General features: G+C 41.0%; 1 protein-coding gene across 2 annotated transcripts in view; it reads left to right on the top strand.

Moving 5' to 3' along the window:
* The window catches only part of Orc3 (origin recognition complex subunit 3), a 91,184-nt gene extending 89,650 nt beyond the window's left edge, over positions 1 to 1,534 (top strand). Inside the window, exons 20-21 of one of the 2 annotated variants that reach the window (XR_013425013.1) lie at positions 623 to 742; positions 1,169 to 1,534. Coding sequence is in view for 1 of the 2 variants with exons in the window: in XM_078019628.1 (XP_077875754.1) it covers positions 1,169 to 1,172 (4 nt within the window). In the remaining variant the exon portion in view is untranslated. The remainder of the gene's footprint in view (positions 1 to 622; positions 743 to 1,168) is intronic. The other variant, XM_078019628.1, reaches the window with a different exon arrangement.
* Positions 1,535 to 15,883: the final 14,349 nt, after the last annotated feature.

Below are 15,883 nucleotides of genomic sequence, written 5' to 3'. Positions count from 1 at the left end.
ATAAAACACTCAATGCAGTCATAGTTCTCCACCAAATGACTATGGGCTTAGGTGAGTAATTTAGGTGAGTAATTTTCCCCTGTGAGAAGAGAAAAGGAAAAATTAGAAAAGATGACAAAAGCTACATTGTAGAGTCCTCATCATGTATCAGGCATTGAGCTAAGTGCATGCATAATCTCAGTGTCTCCTACGTGTGCAGTAATACAGGAAATGGGTTAGTGGTGCCTGGGCAAGGCAGAAGTCAATTGCATAACATAGTGAAAAAGTTATTCCTTCTTCCAGTCTTGTGACCCCTTCTGATTATATCTGGTAGACAGTCTCCCTTAGGGGCAGTTTTTTTTTTTTTTTTAAAGAGAGAGTAAGAGAGGAGAGAGAGAGAATTTTAATGTTTATTTTTTAGTTATCGGCGGATACAACATCTTTGTTTGTATGTGGTGCTGAGGATCGAACCCGGGCTGCACGGATGTCGGTTGAGCGCCCTACCGCTTGAGCCACATCCCCAGCCCAGCCCTAGGTGCAGTTCTTGAATGGTTTTCTAACATTGATTTACTTCTCTTTGCAACAGGGTTTTGTTCTTTTAAGTTTTCTTTTAAATTTTTTATTGTACCTTAATTAGGACAAGTAATTTTCCATTTATAATACATAGAGTTTCCTTTTGAAACATTTAACTTTAAAAAGAGCACTGGATGTGGTGGTACACACCTGTGATCCCATTGACTCAGGAGGCTGAGACAGAAGGATGGTAAGTTTGAGCGCAACCTCAGTGACTTAGCAAGATCTTGTCTCAAAATAAATAAAAAGAACTGGGGATATAGTTCGATATAGTTCAGAAGTTAAGCACCCCTGGGTTCAATCCCCTCATCCCCCCCCCCCAAAAAAAAAAGAAAGATCTAGGGAGATGCAAAGAAAATAGTAGGATAGGATAGGATTGGCTCTAACATGGACTTGGCAAAAGTTAAAACTAATGAAGTTCAGAAAGTATTTCATTATATTCTGAGTAACACAGTAAAATAGCTACTATTCTCTACTTGTTGGTACAAGATCTGAATTTTAGAAAGTTTCAGTAACCTTCCCAACTCTGGAAAGTTGAGGAGTGGGGATTTAAACTTAGGAAAAAACAAAAACAAAAACTAGTGCCCTTAAACCCTGTGTCTTCTGTCTCTTTTAGATGATGGCCATGTATATTTCCTCCCCGGATTAACACAGACTGTACTTCATAATCTGAAACAACAGTTCTCTAAAGTGTGGTCCTTTCAGGCAGTCCTCCAGGAAAGGTAGTTTCATCAAACACTAAGATGTTGTTTCCTTCACTCTTGTTTACTCTCAACTATACAGGGAAGTCTCCAGAAGTTACATGGCACGTGATGTCACAACATACTGATTAGAGAAGTAATTATGAGAATCCAGCTGCCTTCGCTTGTGTCAAATATTAAAAAGATTTACAGAAACACAAAAAATGTCATTATTTTCACTGACTCCTTTTTTGTTTGTTTTGGAAAATACAGCTTTTCAAAATAAAAAAATACATGATTTATATTAGCACACGATGTCTTTATTATTTTTAATGAATTAATAAACATTTTAAACATTTGCCCATTTTAATTTCTAAAACAATAAACACACACACACACACACACACACACACACATATAAAATCCACATAAACAAGCTCTTTGGGATTATCTTTGTTGTAAACAAAGTTTAAGTTATATGGAGAAATAAATGAGAACTGTTTGAGAAGGTGGGTATATTAGCTTGATTCCATCATTCCACACTGATTACATGTATTGTGACATCATTGTGTATTTGTGACTATATACAATTATAATGTATCAAAAAATAATAAAAGCTACTTTCTACTTTTTAAAAAAAAAAGTTTAAAGGGATCTTAAGATGGAAAATATGTGGTAAAAAAGTATTTATTAGTGGCAACTTTTTTCTCCCCACATTTCACCCTTCTCCTCCCTATCTTCTTCTATTCCACTGAGTAATCCTGAGCTTCATTGCTTCAGGGGAGGGATGTTAGTGGAAATGAGAAACGGTGTTTAGCTTTTGTATTTCCCGAAAGCCTAAACCTATTAAGGAAATAATGCTAGTTGTTTTGAAGCAGTAATAAGAAAATAAAGCAAGTGCCACTGAGAAAAAAAATATCGCAGTACTGGGATGGGGCAGCTGTCTAAGGACTAGAAAAATATTCCTATCATCTAAGGGTGGGCATGGGCAAGAACAAAGATAAGAGAGAATCAGAAAAGAGACAGCTGGGATGAAGGGGCCAGGAAGACAGAAACTAAGCCCTGCTCAGTCATAGCAGGGCAACTTTCAATGCCTTGGAGCCAGGCAGGAACTGGAAACTGCATCAACTCCCTGAGAGTCAGCTAGTCCCTCTCCATCCTCATGAGGTGTACCATTGATTCATTCAATCTGAACAGCTGCACCTTCAGAACATCTCCAGACAGTTTTAATCCAAAGATGGGAGGCTGGGATCCTGGTCCTGGATAGAGAGGTGGCAGGAGGCTAGCAGGCAGCTTCTCTAGACCCTATAAGAGGAGAGTTGGAATGGAATCAGCTCTAGATCCACCCTGAACTGGGAGAGCAGTTCAATACACCTTTTCTTAAATATTAGGAGCATGGGGAATGTCTGTTGGATCTACAGCAAATAAGCAGCAGTGCTACCATCTAGCAGATATTGCTATGGATTGTATTGAGATCCAGTTCAGCCCCAAGTGAGTTTTCTTGGCCCTGCAGAGGGGATTTGCTTTGGTTGGTTGTTTTCATCAGCATGCTTTTGGGAAAGAAAAGCACTCTCCATGGCTTACTGCTCCATCACACTTCAACATTTCTTGCTTTGTCCCTGTGAACAACAGACTTTTCGGATCCCTGTAATACAAAGCCCTTGACCTGTGCTAGAGGGATTCCTTAGGATGAAACCCTGAAACTATATAAAATTGTAAATGTGTGACTTTTTGTGAGGAGCAAATCTCAGTTTTCATTTACTATTCAAAGGCATCTCTGACATTTGGATTGGAATCTGGGGTACTTCTCACTATGAGACCTTGAGTATATCAGCTAATCTAGGTCTCCATTTCTCTTATGTGTGAAATGGAGATGTTTACAGTATCTAACTCTTAGGGCTAATAGGAAGAGCAAATGAGTGCCCTTTGTCCCATTTTTATAAAAGAGACAGACCTGGAAGGAGTGGGAAGCCTGTGTCTCAGGGACCAGCCTAGTGTTGGGAGGTAACTGAGGACAACTTTGGTGACTGACCCCAACCCATCTTCAGGATGCAGCCTGTATAGCCCTCAGAGTTCACTTATTCAGCAAAAGTTCTCAGCATGTACTTCATGTGGGGAAGGGCAGTGAGGACTCCTTGTACTTAGCCCAAAAGGCCGCCAGCTTTGGGGCTATAAATGGTCTGTTGTTCTGAGAAGGACAAAGATTTGAAGGTGGCAGTCAGAAGAGGCCTGGAACCATGATCTTGGAGACCACAGATCTTCTCCAGAAATCACAGAATCCTTAGTTCTGTGTTGTAACAGCTAAGCCAGGTCAGCCAGGGGAGCAGAAGGTACAGCAGATTTAGACAGTGGAAACCAAAATCCTGTTCCACCACTTTCTTAGCTAAGTGTTTTGGGGGAAATTTACTAAACCTCCGTAAGCTATCATTTCCTCTTTTGCTAAGTTAAGCAATGATTTACATTTGGTTCAATAATTTCTTGTATGCAAAGCACTTAGCAGGAACACAGTAAGTGCTCAATAAAGGGAACTGTTACTATGGTAAAGTGGTCAATACTGAGATAGGACTTGCAGAGATTGTGTGGCAGGGGTAAGTGTCTGCCTGGATGAGAAATCCTCAAAAAATAAAACAAAGGACAAGTGGAGCAAAGACACACTTGGCCCATTGTGCACCTTTTGTTCAGATTCCTTCCAAGCTTGGGAGCCATGGATTTCTTTCTTTCTTTTTTTTTTTTAGTTGTTGATGGACTTTATTTTTATTTATTTTCATGTGGTGCTGAGAATCGAACCCAGGGTCTCATAAATGCTAGGCAAACGCTCTACCACTGAGCCACAACCCCAGCCCCATAGATTTCTTATAACTCCTTTGGGTTTAGGAACCAGGACAGAAGAAAATTAAGATCCCAGTATTCTTTCAAATCTATCCCCCTGTCCCCTGCTCTCACCAACACACATGTCAATATTCTCATGGAGAATAATTTGTGATGTTACTTTATCTTAACAGAAATTCAATCAAACTAATTTCAAGATACAGAGCTTTCTCACAGATCTGGCGGATAGTCAGTGTTATGCTTGATTTCGGGACCCCCAAAAGACCACCAGAGACCAAGATCGATGTAAGCAGCAAAGAGGTGTTTATTGAGAGCTAGCTAGGTCCTCTGTGTGCACACAGCAACTGGTGATGCTGAGAGGCCCCCAGCCCAGGGTTTGCAGCAGTTTTATACACTCTTTGGGGAAGGCAGGGACTTCACATATATCATAGCTCTCTTAGCAAATCATCACACACTGCGGGAAAATCAAAACAACTCTAAAACATGATTAGCACATTCACTGGCAGGAACAAGTTGGGTAGGGGTGATTGGTTAGTACAAGAGGGGGATTCATTTGAACAGAGTGGTTTAAGCCATGAGGGATGTTTGTGCTGAACTACATGGTTTCCCAACAAGTTATCAACCACCAAAAATACTGGGAAGGTCATCTGGCATCCCAGGTATTTTCCCTGACTCATGCTGATTGGTGGCTGCTAGGGGGTTGCCAGGGGTCCTCACCTAGCCTGAGTCAAGGGCACCAGGTGCTGCAGTTCTCCCAGGTTATTTGTACATAAACAACTCAGCAGGGTGGGTATGTGCCTAGGAGTGCTCTGTGAGTCTTTCCAAGGACAAGGGTCACACCCCCTTCCTTGGACAGGCTTTGCTCTGAGGTAGAGGCTGGTTTCTCTTCAGTGATCAAGGCCACAGGGATTCATCTCTTCTGCTTCCAAGGTCTGTCTGCTTCTTTCCTCTCTATACATCTACTTCCTCTTCTTCTTTTTTTTTTTTTTTTTTAGAGTGGAAGGTAGAAGCTTTATTAAAGGACAGTAGAAAAGACTTCTCCCCGGAGGAAGAAGGAGACTCAAGAGGTGGAATCTGAGGTCTTCCCTCTTTTGTAGCTAAGGTCTACTTTCAGCTTTCCCAGCATTCCTGTCCTTGTTCTGTTATCTTGCAGTGGTGGAATATAGGTGGGAAGGCCCAAAGGGTGGGGGACAGGTGGGGCAAAGGAGTAATCTGGGCTGGTTGGGCTTTAGGATTAGCATCTCCTGGTTTGCTGAAAGCTGCTTCATTAACATTTCCTTGGGATGGGCTCCGGGGCCTTGGGGACATTTTCAATTCCCTCTTTCCTCTTCTTTCCGGGACTCCATTCCCAACAATGGCCTTCATTCTTGATTTTACTGGATGTTAGACCCGATTTACCTAACTACACTAACTACCTATCTGTAAATCTGGCTTAATTCCCCCCTCTAATTTTGGGAATTCCTTACTGCTATAAGGAAAGGGGGCAATGACCATTCTGGCTTTTTCCAGCTGAAAGTGAAAAACCAGCCTCTACCTCAGAGCAAAGCCTGTCCAAGGAAGGGGGCGTGACCCTTGTCCTTGGAAAGACCCACAGAGCACTCTGAGGCACATACCCACCCTGCTGAGTTGTTTATCTACAAATAACAGGAGAGATCTGCTGCACCAGGTGTCCCTGACTGGTCAGGCTAGGTGGGGACCCATAGCAACCCCCTAGCAGCCACCAATCAGCATGAGACAGGGAAGATACCTGGGATACCAGATGACCCTCCTAGTAGTTTATGGTGTTTTCAGGTATTCATTGAGCATTTGGTTTTCTTCTAGGGATTGTTTGAAATTTTTTAAAAAAAGTATGAATTGTTTTCATAATCAGAAAAAAAGTAACAAAGCATTCTATTTTGGAGGGTGAGAAAGAATATAGACTTCATATATTAAAGGGAAATATTTGATATTTTTTTTTTTTTAAAGAGAGAGTGAGAGACAGAGGGGGACAGAGAGAGAGAGAGAGAATTTTAACATTTATTTATTTTTTTTTTAGTTCTTGGCGGACACAACATCTTTGTTGGTATGTGGTGGTGCTGCTGAGGATCGAACCCGGGCCGCACGCATGCTAGGCGAGCGCGCTACCGCTTGAGCCACATCCCCAGCCCAATATTTGATATTTTTAAAATTAAAGAGGGTCAACACAAATTCCAGCATTTTCCCAGTGGCACACAAGCATAGAAGGTGGCAACACAGGCTGCCCTGCCCAGGGCCTGGGGTTATTAGGAGTTTTTGAGGGGTGGACAAGAGAAAAACCAGCTCCACTACAGAATACATTAGAACTAACCCACTTGAAGAATTTGGCTCTCACAACTCCAAGCACCCTCCCCTTCTACTATAGAAAAATCTATTAACTTGAGTTGAACACTTCTGCTCAAATATAGAAATAATACATGTTTATAAATAAATATGAAAAGAGGAGGCAGGTAAATGATAGGAGTTGAGGAGTATAGTCCAGTGAGGGGTTGATATAGGAAGAATTGGAGGCAAAACTGGGAAAATTGGAGGTGGCTGGGTTAATTCCAGAACACATTTGCTGTTAATCATGTTTGTGTGGATCCTCACGGCTTTTTTTTTTCTTTTTAAGAAACTCAAATTGGGGGCTGGGATTGTGGCTCAGTGGTAGAGCACTTGCCTAGCATGCACGAGGCACTGGGTTTGATCCTCAGCACCACATAAGCGTAAAATAAAGATATTGTGTCCACCTAAAACTAAAAAATAAGTATTTAAAAAAAAAAGAAACTCAAATTGGTTGGGGGAATTGAAATTCTCACTGGAATTATTCTTATTTTTAAGTGTTTTCCTTTGAATACTTCTTTTCTTGATAGGATCATGCTAAATGTTCAATAACATAATGGATTTCAATAGGGGCAATATTAATCTTGCTACGTAGGCAACTTTACAAGATTTCCTCAATTTCACATACTATAGGATAGCTGTATTAATTTGGCACAAGCAGAAAGCAATTCCAATTAATACAGTCTTTTATCTTCATTTGCAGCAGGCAGTTTACCAATAGTGATTTTGGAATATTGTTCACCAGCAACATGATCATTGATTGAATTTTCTACTAGAACTGAAGCAGTTATTCACCATCTTACTTTGTCAAGCCTCTAATACCTGGACAGGCAAAGTCTTTCAGTACTTGGTCTATTTTCCTTTTCTGTTAGGATTCCTCCCAAAGCAAGAAATATTTGCTGAATGCCTAACTGGGGACTCCAGCATTGCTAGCTCGTCTAACAAGCCTTCCAAAAATGCTTACAGTAATGATAAGGTTGGGGATAATACTCCACTGGACTTATTGCAAAGATCATTTTTTGAATGATTGTTTATATAAAAACTGCCAAATTGTTGATATTAAAGTTGGTCATTCCTTATGAGATTCTCAAGATGAAAACAATCATAGACTCTGAGAATTGGGAGATCATCTTGTTCAACTCTCTCTGGTTATATATGAGGAAATGAGTCTTTGAGAGATTAGGAATGATGTCTACAGTATCATGTCAAAAAAATGGCAGTTTTTTTTTTTTTTTTACTCCAAACCCCATGCTCTTTTTTATCACAATTGGCAAGCTTCTCTCAGCCTTATATCTGCCTCAAAGATGCCAAACATTCCGTCTTCTCTACCCACATTCCACCTCAGAGACCCTCCCAACCCCAGGAGGAACAGTATTTCATACTGTGTGACTGTGCCCTAACAGTCTCAGTGACTGACCTAAGGGTAGGCATCTGACCTTAGCTCAGTTGATCACATTTTCTCCCAGGAATTTGGAATAGGGACAAAGAGGCTGAGTCATTTAAATGTGAGCAGCCAAGCTGCAAGGTCATGCCCAGCTGGCTTGTCACAGCAGGCCAAAACCTCTTGCTAGCCCGAGAGAGAGAGAGAGGGGAAGCTGAGAAACCATGAATCAGCAGAAAAAGTCAGTCTGTGAACAAAAGCACAAGGATGGAGCAGACAGATGCCAGAGACAGAACCATGCACCTTAAAAAACAGAGGAAAGAGGAGAAGAAAAAGAGGGGGAGAAAGTGGAGGGGCGGACTTCTTTGTTCCATAACGTCTAGCAGCTGTATCTCCTGCACTGGCTTACTGTAACCCCATAATAACCTCCGCCTTTCAACTAACCCTCTTTTTTTTTTTTTAAAAGAGAGAGTGAGAGAGGAGAGAGAATTTTTTTTTTAATATTTATTTTTTAGTTCTCGGCGGACACAACATCTTTGTTGGTATGTGGTGCTGAGGATCGAACCTGGGCCGCACACATGCCAGGCGAGTGTGCTACCGCTTGAACCACATCCCCAGCCCAACTAACCCTCTTCTTATTCAACCTAAGTGGAATTCCATTCCAAACTTCCCTGTTCTTCCTGAGACACTTCCCAATCCATACTGAATATACTCTGGGGTAGAAAAACTTTCTACTCTTATGATGTTTTTGGAAACTGAAGTCTTATCTCAAAACCCAAAACAGGATAAATGACTTTCTGCATTCTCTCCACTAATTATCCAGCTCACACCTGTAACTCCACTGCCTTGAAAGGCTGAGACAGGAGGATCACAAGTTCAAGGTCAGCCTCAGCAAATTAGTGAGACCATCCATATCTTAAAATTTAAAATAATAATAATAAAAAAAAAGAACTGGGAACATTCATAGCTCAGTGGTAGGCCCCCCTGTGGATTAAAAACCCAAACCACCTCACTACAACACACACACAAGATAAAAAGATTAAACAACATGAAAAGAAGTTTATGATTCAATAAATAAGGGGAAAAATGGAACATAGAATTATAAGTATCAATCGTGTGAAAAAGGGTTTACATAAGGACTTGTTTTCTTGGTAGTCCTCAGCAAGGTAATGAAAGTAGCCACAACTAATCCATAGATCTGGTACCTAGGATAAAATCTATTGGGCATGTCTGTTTTTGATGATTTTGGCTAGGGAAAAGTTGCTGTCCTCATTCAGATCCACGTTTTCCCCCTTTTAGCTTTGATTCTGTGCTCTGTGCAGATCTACTTTTTTGCTGGTCCCGGGCACTCCCAACTGATGTGGCCTCCTGATTAGGGAGAGTTCTCATTCTGTCTATCTGCATTTATTTAAAGTCTGGTATGACTTTTGTGGTACACACACTTTAACAAATAGGTTGTTTTCCTTTTTTTTTTTCTGTCTACATTTTCCCAAATCCATGACAAGGTGGGGATGTGTCTTTCCCCAGTGCTAATAACTGCTGCCAGGATCCTGGGTACACCCTGGAAGACTGAGGTTAGAGAGACACAAAGAATATCTCTCTTTGTGTTCAGGATGGGGAAAAGCAAATTTATATATTGAGTGCTACCCTGAAGACTTTATTTTATTACAAAGGAGTCCTTTTTTGGTCTATTTTCTGTCCCAATTATAAGTCTCCTTGACCAGCAAGGAGTTAAACACTTGTCTCTTGTAGTGCAAGTGTTGGGTTGCCTGATTATTTCATAGCCATCCCAGTAGACATTTGTTATATTCATAGTCACTCATCATCTCTTGGAAGTCCTTCCCAAATGAAGGGAACCTGTGAGTCCTTCCTTCTCAGGGTAAAACGAGAACTTTGTTTGGGTCTTTTTTGCAACCAGGGTACAAATGTGTGACCTAGTTTCCGCTCAGATGCAGCCATGCAGGACTTCGACATGGAAAATAAAGCAGGTGTCAAGCAGAGTCTGTTTTCTGGTGAAGCTGTGAAACTTGCCACAGGCACAGAATTGGCAATGTTGGTATCCTTTGCAGGGGTTGGGGTGGGTAGTTATTGGTATAGCCACAGGGCTGGTGCAGGTGATGCTCCAAACTTCCAACAGCAAGGTTTGGATATAACATCTTGCCAAATAGCCTTAGAGCATGAATCTCTATCAATTGTAGACAGTCTACATACTGGCACCCTTTAATACATTCATTTATTTTTAAACTAGTGAGAATGGATTATGTTGTCTACAACTAAAAATCTTGAGTAATATGCCTATTTTCATGATTTAATATTAGGTTGAAGGACTTAGAATTGATTTATTTTTTTTGTTCACTAGCCTAATGTTGTAAATAGGGTCACATTAATAACAAATCCTAAGTTTTACTGGCTTTTTCTCCTGTCTACATAATGCCAAAATCTCTCCCAGAATCCCCAGAGTTGTCTCTTATGTGCTCAGAAACAGTTCTCATGTTCCTCTCTATTGCTTCCTGTGCTATTGGCTGTGACCTAAGAATCCATTTGCTGGGTGTTGGCTCAGTACCTAGGTCAGTGCCAAGCATGATGAGATTGACACCATTGCCTCCCAGTGTTTAAATTCTCTCTCACCCCTGGGCCCACAGTGCCTCAGCCTAGGCCCATTTGTCCTACAGGTATCTTTATTTTTATAAAGATACCTGTAGGACAAATGGGCCTAGGCTTCCTTTAGTGATTGCATAAAGCCCATCTCTTTTTAGGTCTCAGACATTGGACAGAGCTGAGGAATCAAATAGGATGCTGTCTGTCTTTTCCATTTCCTGATTCTTTCTCCAAGGGAGGAGGCTCTCCTCCCCTCTCCCCTGATGCAAATCAACTCATGCAAATAGATATCTGCAAATAGACTTCACTCAACCAGTTCATCATTCAAGTCTTGTCCTATCTGTGTCCTCAGGGTGGGAACAGTTTAGAATCAAGCTAATAGACTTTTGAAGCCTTATTTTTATTTTCAAGATTCCACAGTTGTTGTCATATGGTATTTTTCAACAAGTAGAGAAGTATAGCTTAATTTTTTCAACAAGTAGACAAGTATAGCTTAACACAGTCAGTTTGTCCTGTGAAATCTATGCTGATGCAGCCTGTCTTTGCCAGAATGTTTCCTTACGCATATCTTCTTCCTCTACACCCCAGGGTATTCATACAGGTAACTTCTATAGCAAGAAGATCCAGAATGTCAGCATAAGCATGGAGTCTTAGGAAAATGGAACAATTAGGGACTTTCTCAGGAGTACCATTGCCAGTTTTCCCTAGGCACTTGTACCAGTGTTTATTTTAATGACTTTAATCAGGACATTTTACTCACCCTAACTCAGAAGCCCAAGATTTTAGAGATCAACAGAGGATTCAATATATTATAGTCTTGCTTTGCAGAGATTATTGGGTGGAGTTTTTCTGTGAGTAAATGGAGCAGTAAAAATCCCTTCTTACCACTACTTTCCACCCTGCTTTGCCATTTGGCATCTGTCCACCTGTAGTTATTTTAACAATTCTGGCTTATGGTTCATAAAAGATCATAAAGCAATATTATTCCCGCAGATTGAGTTCTGCAAATAGCATTCAAACATCTCTCCTCTAGAAAATATTACCAGATATGCTTCAGAGGTCTTTAGAGACAAGATTTCCATTGTTTTTGGATCTGTATTATGGTTCCTTTGGGAAACACAGTTTGCTCCTAAGTAGCAAAACTCCTATATCTTTTTCAAAATTCATCAAAGGACAAAGAAAGGGATGACTGGTGGAAGTGACAGGGACATCTAGGAATGTTCTGAGGGAGAATTTTCACAAGCTGCCAAAGTGGCCCAAAAGGATTTACAGGGAAGAGACATTTCAAGGGAGCAGTAAGCACTTAAGTTGGATTTCAAGCCAAAGATGCATTCTGGGGAGATTAGGTTGTTGAAGAAGCATCTTGGGATTCTCAGTTTGCTCCTACTATCTCTAATGGAATCCTAGAGGAGGAAGGAGAGATATTTTGAGGCTGGAGTAGGAAAGGAAGCTATGTGAGGATAGATAGCAAGAGATACAGAGGAGACATATGACTCAGAATGGATGCAAGGGATAATTGGGCTTTTAGGGAGAAGGTGGTCCCTCCATCAGTATCTGCTTCCAGCACTGTGACCCAGGGTCTACCCCCTTTTCATCTTCTGACAAACAATTGTTCAAAACATCCAAAGGGATATATATACTAATTTGAAATATTTAACTATGTATGAAATAAACCAACACATTTTTATGTATATGAAATAGATTGCAGGATCATGGTAGTGGTGGTTATATTGAAAATGGAAACTGAATGAAAGAGATAGTGAGGAGAAAAGATACTAAATCTATCCAATTATTTTTTGGGGGATATAAAAACTCCATTGTTACTTGTATAATCAAACTTTAAACATGCATTAATTATAAAGCTCAAGTAGTTCTGAGATAAGATTCAATTTTGGTTACTGTGCACAAAATAAAATTTGAGTCTGAGCACATAAAAAATTTTCCCCAGATATTGTGCTTTCTTTTTCATTTTCCCCATTTTTTATCAGCAGAGTGGAAGGATAGAGTACAAAGTGTATGGAAAGACTAAAACTTAATCTTGAGTCCTTTGCATTCTAAAAAGGTGAGTGAATCAATTGCTCAAACACCAGCCTACTCATTTTATTTCCTGTGTCCTTGAATGAGAAACCTGGGCCAGGTCCCCCTCCAGTAGGTAAGAGGATCTCCAGGTCAGGGGAGGGCTGAACCTGACTCTCCTCTCTCTGGTTTCTGGAAGCCTTTCTGTACTATAATTCTGCATGTAAATTACGCATGTAACTGTTCCCCCTTGGCCCATTACTGTTGGGGTTAGAGCCCCAAGTCTCTGTGGAGATGCCTGTAAGGACAGGCAGTCTAGCTTAGCGTCTCTTCATGGTACAAAAGAATGTGACCTTCAGGATACCTGGGAATGGTTTGTGTAGATGGCTAGGATCTGAGATCAAGGACCTCTGTGTGATTCCTGGAGAAAGAGGCAGAGTGGGCATCCCAGGCCTGGGCCAGGAGCCTCAGATCAAAAATTTTAGAAGAGGAAATGCATGCTGTGGTCCTTGAGAAGAACAAGGCAGATGAGAAAGTGTCAGTCATACACACCAACACCTCCACTAAAGAAATACATGTACATGCCTGTCCAGGGGACAGAGCTCAGTTGGGCCACCTGAGCCAAAAAAAGCTCAGCAGCATGAATAGTAGAAATCAAAGAAAAAATAAGGGCTGGGGTGTAGCTCAGTAGTAGAGCACATACTTAACGTGTGCAAGACCCTGGGTTTCATTCCCAGCACTACAAAACAAACAAATAAAAATCAAACAAACCCAAAAACAAACTATAAAAGCAGCAATGCATGATAGCCCTGGTTCCCCAGTAGAAACTGCAAAAGTCCCAGTTATTTTTTCCTGCAGAGGGGGCAGGAAGTCTTTCTTTGTACTTTAGACCTCCAATGTGGTAATTACAAAATTAGAAAGGAACTCAGATAAAGGAAATTCTGTGGCTTCCTTGGTGAAGTAAACCAGTTTTGGTCAGAAAGAGGTGAGCAGCCAATGTCAGAGTAGAAGCAATGCTTATTTTCACCTCCTGAATTATTGTGTAATCAGCCTCTGATGTGCAGAAAGCCCTGAAGAAACTCAGCAGCAAAGGAAGTGAATGAGCCAACTACACTGGCTCAGTGCCCGAGGAACACCCTGCTTCGAGGATAAAATTGCACCTTTTGTGCCAACAGTTTGGGCAAAGGAACCTAGACAGATAATGCTTGGAATTCAACAGAACAAGCTGAAAGAGATCTAGATGTTTTTTTAAAATGGTATCTAAAATTGGCTTTTTTTTTTTTTTTTGGTTTGTTTACTTGTTTGAGTTCTTTGGATGAGATGAGGTAGTAAATAACCCATCCTCTTGTTCTAAGTAGCATCTGTTTGGATGACACATAGGGACATCATGCAGGTAAAAGAGGGTGTGGAACCCTGCTACGTCATACTCCCTCCTAGGTAAATGAAAAGCCAAGGGCTACTATAAAAAGTAATTTGTGTCCAGCTCATGGGGCAGGGAAGTATTTGCATACTAACAATATCCCATACTCCAAAATTTAACTGAGTGCTATTTCCTGCTCTTGCTCATAAAGTGATTCATATGACTTTTAGCAGCTTTAGCTTCTTCAGAATGGAGGAACAAGCAAGCCAGTGGTCAACTGATGGGATTATACGTCAGGGTTTATTTTGGAGGAAAAGGAAGTCAGGGTGAAGATCTTTTGTATCTTCAGCTTCATAATTCCAAAGCTACCCAGGCTAAAACTGATCCTTAGTCATTCTTCCATTTATGGTTTCCTCTCTTGCTTCCAAATTCTCATACTTAAATTTGTGTGTGTGCGCGTGCATATGCACAGGAAAGCTACTTTTAACTTAGAATTTCTTCCTTCTGTATTGATTTTTATGTCACTTTTCTTGTCACTTCATCTTTTCCGTAGTCTACTAGTAGAAGCATTGTAGCATGGGAAGTTCAGAAGGTCTCCTAGCTCATTAAAAAATCAGAGTAAAAAGATAATGGAAAATGGCCCCCACCAGCCCAGTTTCTGGGCTATAACCAATTAACAAATATGTGGTCAAATTCAGTTAGTTTAAACTAGTCTTCAGACTAGTCATGTGCATTACAACCAGATTGAGGTGACAGTGAACACTACTGTGGTGATTTGATGAAGGAGACCAAAGACCAAGAATTTCGGATCTGACAGTAAATACCAGCAGTTCACTTGATCTGGTAAAATACTAATTCTTAGGGTTTGCTGCTTACTCTAATTGTTTTATAAATATTGACTCATTTAATCCTCAAAACCATACTATGCATTTACCATTGCCCTCATTTTGCAGATAAGGAAACTGAGGCACAAGATTCTGTTTGCAATAGACACAGAGATGAACTGTCCACATTCCTCCTTCAAAAACCCTTCTGCTCAGCTGCCTCCATGCCTCCATCTGTCACCTCCTTCAGGGTCTGCCTCAGCTGTTTGACTCACGGTTATGGTCTTTCCAGGGCAGCCTGCATTGGGTGACATAGGCAAGGTATAAAGGCCCAGTCATCTCAGCTCAACATAGGATAGTTCAGGTGGGTAACTTAGTAGAGCTCCCTGCCTGGTTAGCTGGAGCTTTTTATTTTATTTTATTTTGAGAGAGAGAGAGAGAGAGAGAGAGAGAGAGAGAGAGAGAGAGAGAGAGAGAGAATATCTTTTTTGTAGATGGACACAACACAATGCCTTTATTTTTATGTGCTCCTGAAGATCGAACCCGGGTCCCACTGTGCTAGGCGAGTGCTCTACCGCTGAGCCACAATCCCTTAGCTGGAGCTTTGAGGAGGCTATATCACATTTCACCATCTGCCTCAGCTGGGGTGACCACTGTCTGTGTTTACCCAGGACTTTCCCAATTTTAGCACTGAATGTTTCCAACCCAGAAAACCCTTCCATGCAAACCAGGATGACTGATTGTTTCAGCCCTATTTTGCTTCCTTCCACATATATTGATTTCTTTTTTTTTAATTTAAATATTTATTTCTTTAGTTTTTAGGTGGACACAGTATCTTTATTTCGCATTTATGTGGTGCTGAGGGCCATTACCAAGTAGGAATGACGCATCGAAATTTCCTTGCCAAGCGTACCCCATGCTGCTTAGAGGACATTTGATGGAACATTGCATGCATGCTTTAATAAGGTGACCTTGCTCAAGGACCAAGGCGGATTCGGGTTTAGAGCTGATCAGGTTTGAGGAAGTAACCGGCTCCTTGAGTTTAAGGCGTTGCCAGTTTAAGATAATGGGTTTTAGGGAAGTTGGAAGTTGAAGATTATTGCTGGGATTAGGGTGTTCCTGCTGCTTGTTCCCATTGAGTTCTTGTGAGATTAAAATGGGATTTGGAGAGAGCCTCGTGGAGTAGGTGGTTGGTGCGGGAGATGGCAGAACGTGTTTGCCCCTGGACCTGTGTGGAGGCGGTGTGAGAGCGGGAATAAAGAATTGCTGTTTGAACCTACAAAGCTGTGAGTGCCTCGTGATTCTG

This window comes from Ictidomys tridecemlineatus, chromosome 8 (assembly GCF_052094955.1).
Source record: "Ictidomys tridecemlineatus isolate mIctTri1 chromosome 8, mIctTri1.hap1, whole genome shotgun sequence".
Lineage (NCBI taxonomy): Eukaryota > Metazoa > Chordata > Mammalia > Rodentia > Sciuridae > Ictidomys > Ictidomys tridecemlineatus.
This window is presented reverse-complemented; position numbering and strand designations above follow the sequence as displayed.